Below are 19,376 nucleotides of genomic sequence, written 5' to 3'. Positions count from 1 at the left end.
GAAAATAGGCCATTCTGACCAGTATTTATACTCCATACGCATTTCCCCCACCCACCCCACCTCACTTCCTCTCACCTAAAAGCATGCCCTTTCTCCCTCACATGCATCTCAAGGCTTCCCTTAAATGCATCTGCAATGTTCTCAAACTCTCTCCCACAGGGAGAACTCAACAATCTGATGACATCCCCAAGGTTAATCAGGTGACAGGGAGGATAAATGCCAGCACAGACAATGTGGGCCAAATGGCATGTGTGTTGTGCTGGAAATTCTAGATCAGCCAGCTCAGTGATGTTGTTACACATCTCTGGAGCAGGCAGGGCCTCCTGGTTCAGAGGTAGTGACATTACCACTGTACTAGAGCTCGCTGTAAATTGCATGTAGTCCTTGAGCAACTGAATTGCTCCTGGTTTTCTTCAGTTGAATATTCATGGGTTTCTTAGATCCGAGTAGTAAGCAATGGCCTAACCATTGGAGTCTGGCATCATCAGTACAAAGCAGAGTGAATATCTAGGCCACTCACCAGTGTGGTGCAATACACTCTACAGATGTGAAGGTTAACTGTAAACATAGACGGTTAGGAGAGGATAACTGCTCAACAAAATGGACAGAAAGACAAATGAGTGGGTTAGATCAAAGAGTTGAATTCAGGAATTGTTATAAATGTGTAAGGGGTACTGTATCTTTAAGAGAGTTGAAGGACTCAGCAAGCACACAGAGTGCTGGAGAATTTACAATGGAACATTTAGTCCAGCAGCTAGCAGTACCTGGGTTGCTATGTGACAAAAAAAAATTCAAATTCAGCCAGTTTAATGCTCCAGATACTAAACTCAATCAAGTTTGAATTTGGTATTTTGACAATATTAACACAAATTAAATGGTCCGATGTTTTGGGGTATTAGACCAGGAAAAAGTGAACAGCCGGGCCACCAACATATGCAGACTGGCCGAGAATAGCTCTCTTAAAGGTATCTTTATCTATCAATGACCTGTGAAACAGAAATGTTCGGGTAAAAACTGAGGTCTGCAGATGCTGGAGATCACAGCCGAACATGTGTTGCTGGTTAAAGCACAGCAGGTCAGGCAGCATCCAAGGAATAGGAAATTTGACGTTTCGGGCATAAGCCCTTCATGATGAAGGGCTTATGCCCGAAACGTCAAATTTCCTATTCCTTGGATGCTGCCTGACCTGCTGTGCTTTAACCAGCAACACATGTTCGGCTGTGAAACAGAAATCCCTAACAAGAAAAGAAGACAGAGGAAGATACAAAGAGAAGATTTGACAGCTGGCTGGTTTTGAAATGTGGATTTCATTTCATTAGTAGAAGGGTTGGGGGGGGGGGTGGAAGGTAACAATAGGTTTAGACAAATGAGTTGTAAATAGTTGTTTATTATTCTCTGTTAGACTTTTAAAAAAATTAAAGTTGTTCATTTTTACTTTAAATAGTGACTTTTGGAATAGTCCTTTGCCTCTTGGATTTTAACAGATTACAGCACGGGTTAAATCATTTCTGTGTTGCAAGTTTAAATTAGCGGGGGCGGGGGGCCTTAACTCCATGTTGTAACAGGAATCAAAGGGGTTCCGAGAGAGAGAGAGTGAGTGAAAGAGAGCACGAGAGTGAGAGCGAGAGCTATATCTTAGAAAGAAGACCCTAAAATGAAAGACACTTACTGCAGATTCTGGAGAATCTTAATCAGAAAGCACTGGGAACACTCAGCAGATCTGACAGCATTTGTGGAGAGAGAAACAGTGTTAACTTTTTGAGTCCATATAACTCTCTACGTGACAGGAACCCCATGACAGCTTTATCTCAGGAACACCTGAAGGAGGAGGAACTGAGGATAAAAACAGAAGAGGAAGAAAGATCAGCTGGTGGGTCACTTGGGGTCATGGGCTGAAAGAGGCTCCAAAATAATGCATGGGAACTACAAGACCTTGCAACCCAGACCTGCTAAGGCAATGGGAAACAATCAGATGATCATTTTGCATGTGTGCATGCATGTGTCTATACGTGCACACGCAAAGTCTGTCTATGTGTGCATGTATGCCTGTGTTGTGTATGCTTATTTCCATACGTGTGAATATACATGTGTATACATGCTCATGCGTGTGTGTGCACGTACACATGCATGTGTACATGTGTGTAGTGGGGAGTAGGAGTGGGAATACAATTTGACTCAACTAGCGAAAGTCTGTGCAAGTGGCTTACAAATGGTCAGCATCTTTGCAGTTGCTGCTGATGTCAATACAGGATTCATTCATGTGTTTATTACTTCATTTCTCAGAGGGAAAGAGCAATTAAACCTCACACAACAAATTTCCGCAGCCTTTTTCTTCACCCATTTAAGCCAAATTAGCAATAACTTGAAAAGACAGAAATCCAAGCACAAGTGACAACTACATCAAGAATGTCCTCTCAGCTTTCTTCATGCCTAATTATTGCTGTCAACCCATCTTACTGCAATTCTGGACCAGGTCAACCCTCCAGGCTTGTCACAGCGACAAGGGGCAAAAGTCTCAGGCTGCTGGTCAACTAGGTGTCAGGACAACTCAACGATGATAAACCTGATTGACATTTGGGCGGCACGGTGGCTCAGTGGTTAGCACTGCTGCCTCACAGCGCCAGGGATCCGGGTTCGATTCCCACCTTGGGCAATTGTCCGTGTGGAGTTCGCACATTCTCCCAGTGTCTGCATGGGTTTCCTCTGGGTGTTCTGGTTTCCTCCCACAGTCCAGAAATGTGCAGGTCAGGTGAAATTGACTGTGCCTAATTGTCCATAGTGTTCAGGGTAAACGTAGGGGAATGGGTCTGGGTGGGGTACTCTTCAGAGGGTCGGTGTGGACGTGTTGGGCCAAAGGGCCTGTTTCTACACTGTAGGTTATCTAATCTAATCTAATTCCTCCCTGAAGCAGCCTCCTCCTTTCTCTGAGCCCCATGTTCAAACCTCTCCATCAGAATGACAATATAGGGTCAAAGAAAGTGAGGAGGAAGCATGAGACAAGAGCACGAGAGGGCCGTTTGGCCCCTTCAGTTTACTCCACATTTGCAACCACAAGGTATAGATGAGACCAACGTATGGATTTCGATGTGGAGCATAGACGCGCACGCGCACACACACACACACACACACACAAATGCACTGTATTATATATGCTAAATATATGCATATCTCTAGGTGATACCAATTGTCTGTCTCAGGACCCTTGCCTCACCCATCTTTCTATGTGACACTGAATGCCCATCTCAAAATCCTTATCTTACCCACTCCTTTTGTTAATGCTGACTGCTTGTCTTGGGGTCCTCACTGTCTCTTCCTCCAGGCAACACTGACTGCCTGAGGGCCCAATCCTTACCTTCTATTCAATTAAACCCTGCTCCAGTGCCCTGAAAGCATCCCGTCCCCAACAGCATCCTAGCATAGTGTGAGGGCTTCCTCGCTATTTAGGTCAAATGGGGATTTTGGAAAGACCTGTCCAACTGCTCTGTTAGAATTAACAACACCCCAGTAATATCTAGGATTCACCAGGAAAGGGAAGTTCCTGTGGACAAAACAATTGCAAGCAGTATCTCCTTTTTTTCCCACATTTGCTAAACACTTTTGTTAAATGAGTTTATTAAAGAGGAGGAGACAGCATTCGAAAGGAAGAAGAGAATGTGAGGTGAACAAAAGCTCTGTTGAAAGGGAGCAATCAGAAAAGATGGAAGTAAGAGAAATTTTAAAACTGAAGAGAAACTAAGACAGACGAAGGAACAGAGGAGGAGCAGAGAAACTCCTTGCTGCTGCAAAGGCTTGAGATTCGGTGGGACTTCCTTTGACACCAGATTTTCACTTCCACTTTCCACATTTTAAGTAATAATACTGCTTCCACTTGAAGTTTTTAGGCGAGATTGCAAAAGGTTCCCATCCAAACCGATGCTTCCCAGCATCGAAAACGAAAAGTGCTGGAGGTCACAGGGGGTCAGGCAGCATCCAGGAGGGACAGCAAGGTAACGTTTCCAGTCTGGATGACTCTTCATCAGAGCTCTGATGCGAAGAGCGGGCAGCAATTTATGCAATACCTGCAGTGGGAGGAGGGTGGGTGGGGTGGGGGGAGAGCACTGGGGGAGAAAGGCTGCTGATTGAGTGATTGGAATCTGAGAATGGCAGAACAGTGGTGAGTCTACATGTCAGACTGGGAAGAACAGACAGACTCACTGGCTTGGTGGGAGGGGACGGGAAGGAGGACATGGGGATAGAGAATGTAACAAGTAAAGCTTAAAATAAGGGAACGAATGTGAGTGGGTTCACAATCTGAAGGTGTTGAACTCATTATTAAGGACGGAAGTTTGTAAAGTGCCTAGTCTGCAGAGGGGATGTTGCTCCTCCAGTTTGCCCCCTGCCCACGATTACTGCATCAATGCTGCCCCACAGCACTTTACATCAGCTCAGCTGAAGAGTCATCTAGACCCGAAACGTTTAGCTTGCGCTCTCTCCACAGAGGCTGCCAGACGCACTGCGATCTCCAGCATTTTTTGTTTTCAGTACTGATGCCAGCATGGCTCTTTTAATCGTTCGTTTGTCGGATGTGCGTGTAGCTGGCTAGGCCAGCCTTTCATAGCCATCTCTCATTGCCCAAGGGCAGTTTGGAGCTGACCACATGACTATAGTCCAGTCAGACCAGACACGAATGACAGATTTCCTTCCCAAAAAAGGTTAGGTATTTCCACGTGGTTAGACGGTAACCAATAGGTTAAGCTTCATATCCCAGCTTGGTTTTATTGAGTTCACCATCTATTCTGCAGAGCACAATGTTGACAATAATTTTAAATGAGCTATACATTAAAGAACTCTTTGGGAAACCCACTGGATCAATGCTCGCCATTTATATGCATCGTTCCAAGTCATTTTTTTTAAGAAAAGATTCTAAACAGAAACTTTGTATTAAACAACACTCTTCAAAAGAAATCGGAACATTCATAATATCCATATGCTACTGCATCCTAACCTGTTTCAAATATTTGCCTTTTAAATACAAACGAGCTTTTGAAAGCGGGATGATGAAGATTGAGGAAGATACTGCACACATATAAAACAAGAAGCGCTCTTGGGAAGGGCAGGGAGATGGTACTAATTGATTGGCTCATTGGAAGTGACAACAGAGACAGATGGGCCAAATGCTGTATGATTCTAAGACTGGAAGCAACATCTGTTTCTCTGAAAAAAAAATCTTCTTCAATGAGAAGTGCTTCACTGGCTGCTGTTAGTTCAGACCAAGATGGGATGTTTAAAAAAAAACATTCTATGACAAATGAGAATTGCTTCCAGACAAACGTGAGGGGTGTGTGTGTGTGTGTGTGTGTGCTGGAAATAAAAGTGGCAGCTACCAATGTGTGTTCAGTATTTTGAACTGCGTCCACACTTCAGAAAATGCCATTCACACTGGAGGCCATCGCAGACAGGTGCGTCAGAGCTATTGTAAATTTTGCATCTCAATCCTCCATAGAGATGACACTATTGTGTAACAGATTCCATTCACAATTTTTTAATAAAGGTCTGCTCCATGATTCAACCCGAACTCCTCGCTCTGCCACAGCTTTGCTTACTTTTCTGGAACCTTGGCCAAACAAACACAGTGAGCAACAAGAGTAAGCAGACTCATACACAACAAACGTCGAATGACTGAACAACTGAAGAGTGACTGAAGATCCTCAGGATACCATCAGCTCCTATAATATCTTATGACTGGCATGTAGGAACAAACATTTTAAAATTAACTGAAGGCTGCTGATAATCTAAGTTGTGGGTGGCTCTACTAACCTGCTAAAAGAAAATGTCAAACTTGCCATTCTTTGTAGCAGAACTCTCTGGCCTCTCCTCAATTATTAAGGGGTTAATATTCTTTGGAGGGTATCAAGGAGACAGACAAAAATGTTGGCAGGGTGACAAGCTGAATGTTATGTGGACAGATCAGATAAGTTGGGGAGTCCTTAATAAACAGTACTGCAAGTTAACTGTCATGCTATCAATTCCCTTCAACATTCTGACCATGACATTATGATAAGAAAAATCATGTAACAGGAAGTCTTCCATATTAAGTCTAACGATCATAAAAAGTGTACGTTAGATGTAATTCTGCTTCCCGCACCACTGCAATTCAAACTTTATCTGCATTCATTAGCTTAAATGCAATAAAATTCTAAAATGCAAGCACATTACCATGTAGAAAGAGGCCATGGTAACTGACCTCTGAAGAGCATCTCACTCAGATCCAGCACGAACCCTATCCCTGTAACCTCATTTCCCATCCCCAATCCACCTAACTTACATGTTCCTGAACACTATGGACAATTCAGCATGGCCAATCCAGCTAACCTTCGCATCTTCAGACTGTGGGAGGAAACTGGAGCACATGGAGCAAACCCATGCAGACACAGGGAGAATTTGCAAACTCCACACAGACAATCATCCGAGGCTGGAATCGAACCCAGGTCCCTGGTGCTGAGAGACAGCAGTAGTAACCACTGAGCCACCGTGCCACCCCAAAAGGAAGGTAATTCAATCACTCCATATGCAGTGTCTTGCAAAGAATCCCATCTCGATAAACTTGTTTAAAGTGATCGTTTTACAATACGACTGGCTTTTAATGATCAAGACTTTCATTTTCAGTGCTTTAAGCTGAATCTAAAACATGGCCAATGTATAATTCCATATTCCTGAATACAAGCAACAGTTCAGAATTTCCTACAAAGCACCACGAGAATGGCTCTGCCTACCTGACTGGCTTTGTTCCTTGACCAATACCATGACTGCAAGAGTACAAAAAAGGTGAAACAAGGGTTGCTGATAAAAATGTCATATTTTAAAAGAGATTCACTCCTTATGCCCATCAGGACAACTGAGAAGAAATACCAAAACAACATGCACACTGTATGAGAGGAGACTGTTGATTAGATGGCAGGTGGACTCTGATTGGAAGAGCCGCTGTCATGGAAAATGCATTGGGTAATGACAAATGACAGTTAACTGCCAGACTTTGCTTAAATTATAAGACAGGCAAGTTAACTCTGGTCAGGGCATTACACTGAGTGCTGAATTTATGAATGATTGTCACTTTTTGTTTGTTGAATTGAAATAGATGCACTTTGTGGACATGTGCTTGCAAAGGACAGGACCCTTAATAAATGCAGCTTCCAGTATTTGTAAGTGCACCACAAGATGTGCCTTTTCCAGCACTGGTCAAGTCCTGTAATACCAAATGACAGTTTGAAATCATTTTTAACTATTTAAGGTAGTTGGCAAAAGATTCAGAAAATCAGAAGAGAATATTTCATTTTCTTTTACACAGCAAATCATTGTGATCTGGAATACACACTCTGAACATATGCTGGAAGTAAGTTCGACAATAACTTTTGAAACAGAATTGGATAAATATTTGAAGAAGAAAGCTATAGGTAAAGGTCAGTCTGTTATAACATGTAGTTCATCAACGCAAACTTGCTGTAACTAGTTTGATGAAGAGGGGGCGCTGTTTCTGAAATGCAAACTTTTAAAACGTGTGTTGGGTATAGTGTGGTTGCATCACCAACATTTTAAAGTGTGATTTGTATCGCGCGATACTTGTACAGCACGGGATCACACAGGAACATTACCATCGCGCTATAGAAGAAATGACTGTACGACAATGAGGAGGTGGTGATGGAGGAGACAATTTTGAAAGCTCTTTCGTGAAGCCAGCATAGAAATGAGAGGCTAAATGGCCTCCTTCTGTGTTACATTGTTCCTCAATTGCGTGAAAAGATAGCCCAGTTGCTTACCTCGACATCCGCGACCTTCATCCTTGTCCCTTCCTTCCCCACAAAGATGTCGTCAATGTCCACTAGGAGGTAACGGTCCAGGGGCAGGCACAGCCGCTTGCCCGTAAGGTAGGCAATCGCGTCCACGAAAATCAGCTTGTGGAGCCAGAAGTTGAGGTTGTTCCCGAAGAAGACTCGCTGGATGCCGTCGTGCAGCCCCAGGTCCTGGACCACTGTCGCGTGAAGGGCTTTGTGCGTGCTCAGGTGGGGGATGAACTCGGCCGACTTCGTGCTGGCCAGGAGGACCGGCTCGTAGGTGCTGTGATTCGACTGGAAGACCGTCCAGTCATCGCCGGGCAACGGGCCCTGCTCCACCTCATTGGCCCGTGTCACATAAAGCAACGGGGCATTGGGGTTGATGTGATAGTCCTTGAGGCCGAGGTTGGAGTGCAGGTACAGAGGGAAACCCTTGAGTTGGGCGCTGAGTAAACTGTTCTCGTTGGCTTTGAAGAAGCCAATGACACCAACGCTATACTCTATACAGTATTTATCCAGCAACTCCCTGTTCCAGGCATCGAGGTTCACATACTTTAGAACATTCTCATAAACAATGAGGGCATAGCGACCCCTATCTTTGTCTGTTAAGGTTGGCACATCCCCTTTCCCGGGGGCTATTTCTATCCTATATTTGAAGTGGCTAGACTCCAGAATTGCCACTATTTCTTGACCTAGTTGGGAATAAATACTTTCGGCAAAAACCAGGACCACGGGGTCAGTCCTCGAAGTGTCCACGGCAGGCACGAACCGCCTGAGAGACTGCGGTGGCAGTGAGATCCTGTGCTGGCTGTTGCAATCACTAATTGGTAACGGCAGAGCCTCCTTGATCTTAGGGCTGTTCGTCACGTAGTAGGCCAAAAAGCACATGGAGACCAGACTGAAGGCGATCAGCAATAAAATCAACCGGTGCAGCTCCAGCTGACGGCAATTCCGTGCAAACTTCCAAGCGCTAACCATGGTGAGCTCTGGCTAGCTCGAGGTTCGGAAAGGGGCAGCGAGTCTGAGAGGGGTCCACGCCACAGCAGCAGCGACAGGCAGCAGCAGCAAGCAGTAAACCACTCCTCACCCACTGCCATTTATCCTACGTGACCATGGCAGAACAATCCCATCGCTCTCTGGCTGGCACGCGTCCTTACTCCTCACCGAACCCACCGCCCCACCCTCCCACCCACCCCCTCCACTTTCAGGTTTCGACTGGCACTTGCTTCGGGATCACGCACCCGAGGGGGCATCTGACATCCTTGGCAAAACCAAAAGACGCTGCCGTGCCCAGAAAGATGACCGCTCAGGTTCCTCGCCAGCCGAGAGAATCAGACATTCTCCCCCAAGGATACGCCGCAGAAACCTGCAACACACAAACAAGCAGACAGAAATAAATAGATTGGAGAGTTAGAGTTAGGGTTCAGGTTAGGGTTATGGCTAGTATTGGGATTAGGATTAGGGTTATGGCTAGCATTACAATTAGGGTTAGGATTAGGGTTATGGCTAGCATTGACATTAGGGTTAGGGTTAGGGCTAGCATTAGGATTAGGGTTAGGGCTAGGGCTGGCATTACAATTAGGGTTAGGATTAGGGTTATGGCTAGCATTGTGATTAGTGTTAGGGTTAGGGTTAGCGTTACAGCTAGCATTGGGATTAGTGTTAGGGTTAGGGTTAGGGCTAGGGCTAGGGCTAGCCTTATGACTAGCATTAGGATTAGGGTTAGGGTTAGGATTAGGATTAGTGTTAGGGCTAACATTGGGATTAGTGTTAAGGTTATGGCTATGGCTAGGGTTAGAATTATGGCTAGCATTAGGATTAGTGTTAGGATTAGGGTTAGAGATATGGTTAGCATTTGGGTTAGCATTAGTGTTAAGGTACGAGTTAGCATTAGGTTTTGAATTAGGGCTAGGGTTGGTGTTAGGATTAAGGTACGGGGTTAGTATTAGATTCAGATTAGGGTTAGGGTTAGGTTTGCGTTAAGGTACAGAGTTAGCATTAAGTTTTAGAATACGGTTATTTACTTCCCCCTTCCCCGTGGTTCTAATGGATTTTCCCTTGGGTTACCACCCAGAGTCTAGTTGGAAACCATTTCTGAATTCACTGGCCTCACACATAGAACACACACACATTATTTGCATTTATAAAGCACCATAACAGTAAACCATCACATCCCTCAGGAACGATTACCAAAAACAGATTCAGGCCAGGCAGGTGACCAGAAACTTGATCATCGACCCTAAACATCATAACAGAGGTGGAAGGTTCAAGCTTTGTTGTTGGGACCTTTGCATGCGAGTACATAATGTGGAATAATGGGGGCAAAATGTGTGACCCCAAAATGGAAACTTGACCACTGATTTCAACCTGCCTTAGCTAACATGCTCATACACAGTTATTAAAACTGAAACAAAAACAGAACGCGCTGGAGAAACTTAGCAGGTTTGGCAGCACCTGTGGAGAGAGAAACAGAGTTAACATTTTGAGTCCCTTACAACTCTTCTTCCATTGACTTTAACCTGCTCTAACATGTTTTACTGAACTCAGTCATCTGTTCTTGCAGCAAAACCAGACCAGTACGTTTATGAATTGGTGCCTGGTTTTAGTTGCTGCCCAGGCTCCCTCACCTCTGTCCTGATGGTGGGGCTGGCTCCCCCTCTCCTCTGGTGTCTCTCACATTCTGGTGTGATCCCTGCCGATGCCTGGCAGTAAGCGGTGGACTGGTGTAAGAGGCAGGCTCCTGCCTGAGCTCCGTGCAGTTAGAGCTCAGGGAAGCAGCACGTTGCTGACGTGTTCTCGGCACACTGACATACGCCCTGGGCACCTGCCTCTCCACATTCCAGGGTCCAAAGTTTAAAGCACTGTAAACAAGACTGACCTCCGGGACTGTTGCATTAAGGCTGAAACACAGCAGGACACACAAACAGCTAAACCACACAGGGCAATGGAATGGGGGCTGGGAGTGAGGGAGGGGGCTAGTAATACTGTGGAATATTTATCAGAGCAAATGAGACAGACTCAGGCAACACACAACAGCAAGCTGCATTCATGCTGCAACTTTAACATAACAGACGCCCAACGGGCATGACAGAGATAGTGTCGATTATGCCTGAAATGAAGGGTTAGGGTTGAAAAGTGTGGCGCTGGAATTTCCGCTCCCACATGATCAACAATGCCCTCCATCGCATCTCTCACACATCCCATACCTCCGTTCTCTAACCACGCGCACACACAAAAAAAATAAACACACAAACACCTCCCCCATAGCAAATCCAACAAGGATAGAACACCCCCACAGTCCTCATATCCCACCCCACAAATGTACAGCCACAGCTCATTATCAAACCCACCCACCAACTGGAGGAAGAACGCCGCATCTTGCACCTCGGGACCCTCCAACCACACGGCATCAACATCGACTTCACCAGTTTCCAAAACTCCCCTATTCCCATTTCATCCCAGACCCAACCCTCCAACTCAGCACTGAACTCTTGAAATATCCTATCTGTTCATCTTCATTCCCACCTATTCGCTCCAGCCTGCCCACTGACCTATCATCATCACCCCCTCCACCTGCATTTCCCAGCTACCTCTACTCACCACCCCTCCATTTATCTCTCAGCCCCCTTCCCCCTCCACAAGCCTGAAACAGCGACTCTCCTGCTCCTCGGATGCTGCCTGACTTGCTCTGCTTTTTCCAGCACCACACTTTTTAACGCTGAAATGGAAGGTTATGAATGAAGCTCAACTCCAAAGTTCTTTCTTCAATGGTACAGGTGCAATTCCCACATGGTCGAAAGAATACCAAAGGAAGGCACATCGCTGCCAATCTGCATGCTCCTCAACAAGTGCAGGCATAAGGTAATGGTTCTGAAAGGGTTAATTCTGATGGTCTCATTAAACTCCACCCAATCCGATGCCATCATAAGAACTTGGGTTGGGAAAGCAGAGAAACTCTGGACCTTGAAGGACACAGACCTACCATCGAGGTCTCCTTATCATCGAAATGGCTACGGCTATCGTACCAATATCAGAGAACCATACAGTCATAGACATGTACAGCACGGAAACAGACCCTTCAGTCCAACTCGTTCATGCCGACCAGATATCCCAAACGAATCCAATCCCCACACTTGGCCCATTTCCCTCTAAACCCTTCCTACTCATATACCCATCCAGATGCCTTTTAAATGCTGTAATTGTACCACCGCTTCCTTGGGCAGCTCATTCCATACACGCACCACCCTCTGCATGAAAAAGTTGCCCCTTAGGTCTCTTTTATATCTTTCCCTTCTCACCCTAAACCTGTGCCCTCTAGTTCTGGACTCTCCCACCTGACTGCTATCACTCCATAACATACATTCTGCTTCAGACAAGGGTTTCCTCTTGTTGCTCTACCCAATGGCTTCTCTTGACCAGTCGGCTAGGTGGACCCAGTCAGAGCAAGGGGATTGGTTGGCAGTGGTTGACATTACGTGCTCACATGACTTGGGGGAACTGGTCACACCACCATGTTTGATCTGTGCTGGGCAGTTGCTAAGCTCCTGCCAGAACTAAAGAACAATATTTCCCTCAATCTTCAAACAGGGAAGTTTTATTCTGAAGCTGTGCACTCCATAAAGCTCAAGGCAAGTCTGAAGCAGCCAATAAGCACTGGCGAATGACTCCCACAAGTGTCATGTGACTCACTTCTCAAAGGGACACCGTCACAATATAACATATATCAACCATAACACGTAACAATGCTATTCTGCTGAAGTCAGTCTTACCTGCACAGGAAGCAGCTTTTCTTATTTTACTTGTCTCGTTATCATCTCCTTTTGCTTTTCACCATTATCACTTTTCTCACTTAATCATCGCTGCCCTGAACAGACTGATTTCCCAATTGCCCTTACCCTTGACTCGCTGCTGGGATGACAGCATTGAAGAAAATGCTGAGAAAGCAGAAAATTAAAATGGGAAGGGGTGAGAAATACCCTGCCGTACACAAGGAACAAGTCCACATTTTCAGGTCAGTGAGCTGCCTTGAGAACTGGAAGATGTTCATCAATTCACACCTTCCAGTTCTGACAGTATATCCTTAACCGGAAACATTCACTCTCCAAAAATGCTGCCTGACCTGCCCACTATTTTCTGTTTTAGTTCTGAGGCTTGGAGACATTACCACTTGGCAGGGGAATATGATCTAAATGACCAAAAGGAACTGTCAATTCAGTATTCCATTATAGCCACGAAACTACTTCTCTGATTTCGAGAGGCAATGCCACAGGATTTATCACCACATTCATTCAGTGCCACGGGTTAACACCATTAGTGGCAAAAAAACCTGCAGATGCTGGAATCCAAGGTAGGCAAGCAGGAGGCTGGAAGAACACAGCAAGCCAGGCAGCATCAGGTGATGGAACATCATAGCAAAAATATACTGTCAGATTGCTAGAAGCATCTAGTCTCATGTCTCGCTGTCTTTACTTTTTGTATTTGGCATAAAACTCTCCCGTCCACAGTTTGCTCTCTTGAAGGTGAGCATTGAACGCGCAGTCTCTGGTAATTTGCTGAAGTGCCCTTACCTATAGTGTAAGTGTGTTCAGTATCCACATGGACCCTGCTCCCTCCAATGCAGTACTGAGGGAATACAACAGAGAGTGCAGTGCCAAGGGAGGGCTGTATTGAGGGAGTACAGCGCTGAGGGAGAGCCGTGTGAAAGAGGGCTGTGCTGAAAGAGGGCAGCACTGAGGAAGGGCAACAGTGAGGGAGGGTCGTACTGAGGGAGGGCCGCATTGAGGGAGGGCAACACCAAGGGGGGGGGGGGGGGGGGGGAGAACACCAAGGGGGGGCAACACTGAGGGAGGGCAACACAGTCAGAGGTGCTGTGTTTTGATGAAATACTGAGCTGGAGTCACAGGCACAGTCTAAGATCCCATGGCCACCGTTTTGATGAAGAGGTGGTATGTAATTTCCAGTGGCCTGGTAGATAGTCATCATTTCCAAAGTGGATGACCTATTCATTTTCACAATGCTGTTAATGGGAGCTGATGGGCACATTTCCCACGTTATAACAATGAACACCCTCAAAACTAAAACTTCATTGGCTGTGAAGCACTTTGGCATGTCCTGCGGTAGCAGAAGGTGAGACTCTTATTCTCCAGTTTCCATTGCCACCAACGCAAAGCGTTCTTTTTTAAAAAAGCTTCAAGTAAAAGCGCTCATAACTTTTGGTCCGTTTGAGAGTGATTGCTGCAAACATCTATAGATAGACCTTGTTATTCTAAAGCATCTTATTGTTGCGGCAGGGTCGGTTAGCTCAGTTGGCTGAACAGTTGGTTTGCAAAGCAGTATGACGTCAACAGTGTGGGTTCAATCCCCACACAGCTGAGGTCACCATGAGGGACTCTCCTTCTCAACATCTTCCCTTGCCTGAGGTGTGGTGACCCTCAGGTTAAACAACCACCAGTCATCTCCCCCTAATAAGAGAGTGGGACTATGGGCTGGTTAGACTACCGTGACACAACAGCAAAGTTAGTTAGTGTGGCAATTCCCATATGACTGTGCCAGGTATCTCTACCAGAATGTGGCGCTGGCAAAGGGCTGTGTGAGGCAATTCATTGACATTAATCCCTTATCTAGTGATTAGCGCCAAAGGATACAGTAATGTAGAGAATCTGCTCTGGAATAATAAAATGATTTATTGCATGATACACACACACAAAACTATATTTGGTCAGGCAGAGTCAGTGGACCTTGGCAGTTTTATTTTTAAAATCATTCATGAGAATTGGGGTTTGCTGAACATTTATTGCTCATCCCTAACTGCCCTGCAGAAGATGGTGCGCTCTATTTGAGTTATATTTGCTCTCTCTGAAAGCTAGAATAGAACTTGTCTCCTTCCCAGAGTGTGGGTGTTACCAGTGGAAGCAATGTAACATGAACATTAACCCCTTCAGAAACATGATTTCCTCCAATCCTAAAGTATTTATTGTAGGGAATGCAGCAAATCATTTTGCAAACAGTAAAACTCCCATGTACAGCAAGTGAGGTGAAGCTCCCAATCTCACATCACAGGCTGAGGCCATTTGCCCCTTCATGCCTGTACTAGGCCTTGTAATTAGTCCTAATCCCTGTCCTTACCTCTGAGTCCTGCAATGTAGATTTATCTAATTTGTAGTTTTACTGTTGCTTCCTGAATATTACAAGCTTCAACCAGAGAAGGTTTCCAAGACAAACGTTCATTAAAAGCACATTCATTTAAAACAGTTGTTGAAAATATTACAGGTATTGGACAACTGAATGTAGTTTCGGGCAAATGTTCCTCTTCTCATTAAAGAGTTTTACTTTGTACTGAATATTATTTTAGAATCATTTGTACAGAAAATGACTTTGTTATGGAATATTAATATGATAATGAGTAATATTTGAGAATTGCTTGGCATAAAGAATTATTTTAGTATAAAGTATGGAGCACACATTTTTCGCAAGTCACGATGAGTTGGAATTCCAAAAATATATTCAAGTATTTAGTTTTCATAACTTGCTATGAGGCAAGTTGTTAATATGCGAGTTATTTCAAATGGTAACAGGCACACTGCAACGTGGAGTGGTTTGACATTACAGCCCACTCTCCAGCACTGGGTTCGCACTTCATTTTTTTATCCTGAGGGGAGATTTCCGGGAAGTCAGGAATGTTGGCTGGTACAGCAATCTCAGTTCTCGCAGCAGTGCCAAGGGTTCTCCAATGCCTACCAGATTAGGCCCTGATTTAACATCCCATCCAAATGCAACGTGATCAGTGAACCCTCAAGCCCTGCAGTTCAGAGAACCGAGCTGAAAGCGAGACAGAATCCGAGGATTGGAAGATCAGCTTCAGACGCTTTGACTAAACTGTCATGGCAGCCGTGAGAGAGTTGCACATTTTGCCCGTACAAACACCCACACTTAGACTGCGATGTTCCAAAGCACTTCCTGGCGCCCAGCCATGCACAACTCTGCTGCCAGCGCCAAGCTCACACACAGCTATCACATTTCACGTTCCCCATCCTTGGGTTCAAACCCCTGTGTGGCCCCACTCTTCCCCCATCTCTCCAATCCTTTGATTTCACTTCATTTCATTCCTGAATTTGTACTGAATATTATTTTAGAATCATTTGTACAGAAAATGACTTTGTTATGGAATATTAATATGATAATGAGTAATATTTGAGAATTGCTTGGCATAAAGAATTATTTTAGTATAAAGTATGGAGCACACATTTTTCGCAAGTCATGATGAGTTGGAATTCCAAAAATATATTTGTCCTACCCCCTCAGGGGATGAGGAACGGGTTAATCTCTGTCCCACACTTGATGTGATGTTGCCTACACACACTGTAGACACCCCACCCCGACCTCTCCTCTTCATTAATCCTCTTTCACCAACCTCCTGCGTCTCTCCTCCTCGGGCCTCAGCATTATCTTCTTTGAGTGGTCTCTACAAAACCAGGTGCAACATGCGTTGACATCGCAGACACTGTATCAACATCAATGCTGTCCTGGTCCCTCTTCCTCCAACAAAAGGCAGGCGATGGCCTAGTGGTATTATCACTCGACTATTAATCCAGAAACTCAGTTAATGTTCTGCGGACACTGCCTTGAATCCCAGCAAGGCAGATAGGTTTTCTGAACTGAACAAAAAAAATGGGAATTTATAATCTAATGATGACCGTGAAACCATTGTCAAGAAAAAAACTGGTTCACAAATGCCCTTCAGGCAAGCGAACTACCATCCTTACCTGGTCTGACCTACATGTGACTCCTGGTCCGCATCAATGTGATTGACCCTCTGAAATGGCCTAGCAAGTCACTAAATTTAAGGGCAATTAGGGACGGGCAATAAATGCTGGCCAGTCAGTGACACCCATGTCACACAAGTGAATGAGAAAAGAGAGAGAGAGAGAGAGAGAGAGAGAGACAGAGCTGTCCACCCACAAGGTGCAAGCACAATCTGTCACTGCTGGTCAGATTGAGAAAACCATCTTCCACATTACGTGTATCCTTTTTGACAGCGCGACTAAACGCTCATACTGAATAGAGCAGAGTTTGAAATCTGTAAGCAATTTGAAACAACAACCTGTGGGATGTCAAACAGTTAATTACATTTTATGATAAGTAATTTTCCTTTAGAAACCAAATTCATAGATTCGGCACTGACTTCCTTGAAATTATGCAGCTTGAGGTAATTTTTAAATGTGTTTTTGAACCAGCGATGCAGGTGGAACATCACCCACAGTAATACAATACTGTATGATCTGCAGCTCTTCGTCTCTGTTTACATATTCCCACAGCGCGGTTTTGATTACTCCGTAACCATTGCACATTCTTAGTTTGCCATCTTTCACACCACTGTGGACAGCCAACTCATGAACACGCTTTCCTCACAAACATTAAAGTTAATTCATTGTTCAAAGTTGTTAATGATGCGGGCTTAGGTAGCTGTTAATTTGCACACAGCAAGCTCCCATGATTGATTAGGTTAAAAATCACACAACACCAGGTTATAGTCCAACAGGTTTAATTGGAAGCACATTAGCTTTCGGAGTGATGGTCCTTCATTAGGTGATAGCGAAGGAGCATCACTCCTAAAGCTAGTGCTTCCAATTAAACCTGTTGGACTATAACCTGGTGTTGTGATTTTTAACTTTGTACACCCCAGTCCAACACCGGCATCTCTAAATCATGATTGATGAGATTAGATTAGATTACTCACAGTGTGGAAACAGGCCCTTCGGCCCAACAAGTCCACACCGACTGCAGAAGCGCAACCCACCCAGACCCATTCCCCTACATTTACCCCTTCACCTAATACTATGGGCAATTTAGCGTGGCCAATTCACCTAACCTGCACATTTTTGGACTGTGGGAGGAAACCGGAGCACCCGGAGGAAACCCACGCAGACACGGGGAGAATGTGCAAACTCCACAGTCAGTTGCCTGAGGTGGGAATTGAACCCGGGTCTCTGGCGCTGTGAGGCAGCAGTGCTAACCACTATACCACCGTGCTGCACATGATTGGTTGAACGACTGGTTAAATTAACACTCGATGATGGATTAATCTTGACCGAGATACCAGAGAATTCCCTCCCTCACGGATTGATGGGCATTTTCCAGGATCTGTTTGATGAATTTTAAAAGGGAGTGGCACGTTGGCCCAAACACAGACTGGCTTTGCCCAAACAGGGTAACGATGGATTTGCTGCTCTCTTACAAATCATGCCATTTGCGAGTCTCTGCTGGCTTCGACTTCCAATGCTAGTAAACAAGCTTGCATCTTTCAGAATGTGATTTTTCTTGTTTGTAATTAAACCCCGAGGATGGATCACATGACTGTTTCATGCCTCAAAGCCTGAGCATCTCTGCTTGCAATGAACTGCTGCTTGTTTAATTTTGTAAGGACAGGAAATTGTGCTCAGATTTCAAGACATATATCTCGGAGTACGGCCAGACTGCTGAATTTGAAGCCAAACTGCCCTTGGACACACGCATTTCCAGGAGAATGGAATCGGCAGATGACTCCACCGTGTCTACGCTAGTGGATTCAGGCCAATTCTAGTGATGCCCCAACAGAGCATGAATCCACTACAGCGCAGAGTCTAATCTTGCACAGGATATGCCAGGGGTCCCAGGTTCAATTCCAACCTTGGGTGACTGCCTGTGTGGGTTTCCTCCAAGTTCTCCGGTTTTCTACCACAATCCAAAGATGTGCAGGTCAGGTGAATTGGCCATGCTAAATTGCCCATAGTGTTAGGTACATTAGTCAGAGGGAAATGGGTCTGGGTGGGTTACTCTTCGGAGGGTCAGTGTGGACTTGTTGGGCCGAAGGGCCTGTTTCCACACTGTAGGGAATCAAGTACCTAGACCGTTGGGATACCATCTGGGGAAGGTGGGAACCTGTACATGAAGGACGGGTTGCACCTGAACAGGAGGGGCACAAATGTCCTGGGTGGGAGATTTGCTCGAGTGATTCGGGAAGGTTTAAACTCGTTTGGCAGGGGGTGGGAATCAGAGCCACGTATCTGAGAGCGGAATAGTTGCAGAAGGGGCAGTGACAGAATGTAGTAAATCTACCGGAAAGGTTTCTCACGCAATGAAACAAAGGGATCAGTTAAAGTGCATCTGCTTTAACGCAAGAAGCGTCAGAAATAAGCTTGACAAACTTAGAGCATGGATCAATACTTGTGGCCAAGGTGGACATGTGGGTTTTACTGGGGCAGGGTTCCACAGAAAAGGCACAGCAGACATGTGGAGACTATTAACGGAGCAGTTGTTATCAGTGATGCACAAATTTGTTCCTCTGAGACAGGTAAGGAGGAGTAAGATTAAGGAACCTTGGATGATGAGAACAGAGGAGCTTCTCGTCAAAAGGAAGAAGGCAGCTTATGTAAGGTGGAGGAAGCAAGGATCTAGCACAGCTTTAGAGGATTACAGGCTTACCAGAAAGGAGCTCAGAAACAGACTGAGGAGAGCCAGGAGGGGGCACAAGAAAAGGTTTGGCCAGAAGGATTAGGGAGAACCCAAAGGCATTTTACTCATATGTGAGGA

General features: G+C 45.2%; 1 protein-coding gene and 1 long non-coding RNA gene across 2 annotated transcripts in view; both read right to left on the bottom strand.

The window, feature by feature from the left end:
* ndst2a (N-deacetylase/N-sulfotransferase (heparan glucosaminyl) 2a) overlaps window positions 1–8,962 on the bottom strand; it is a 113,642-nt gene extending 104,680 nt beyond the window's left edge. The window contains exon 1 of the mRNA XM_060854352.1: window positions 7,794–8,962. Within this exon, the coding sequence (XP_060710335.1) occupies window positions 7,794–8,786 (993 nt within the window). The 5' untranslated portion in view covers window positions 8,787–8,962. The remainder of the gene's footprint in view (window positions 1–7,793) is intronic.
* A 47-nt stretch (window positions 8,963–9,009) lies between these two features.
* LOC132835036 (uncharacterized) overlaps window positions 9,010–19,376 on the bottom strand; it is a 428,224-nt gene continuing 417,857 nt past the window's right edge. Inside the window, exon 6 of the long non-coding RNA XR_009647266.1 lies at window positions 9,010–9,174. This is a non-coding gene — a long non-coding RNA (uncharacterized LOC132835036). The remainder of the gene's footprint in view (window positions 9,175–19,376) is intronic.

This window comes from Hemiscyllium ocellatum, chromosome 43 (assembly GCF_020745735.1).
Source record: "Hemiscyllium ocellatum isolate sHemOce1 chromosome 43, sHemOce1.pat.X.cur, whole genome shotgun sequence".
In the NCBI taxonomy this organism is placed as follows: domain Eukaryota; kingdom Metazoa; phylum Chordata; class Chondrichthyes; order Orectolobiformes; family Hemiscylliidae; genus Hemiscyllium; species Hemiscyllium ocellatum.
Note: the sequence above shows the minus strand (reverse complement) of the source record. Positions and strands in the feature narration are given on the sequence as shown.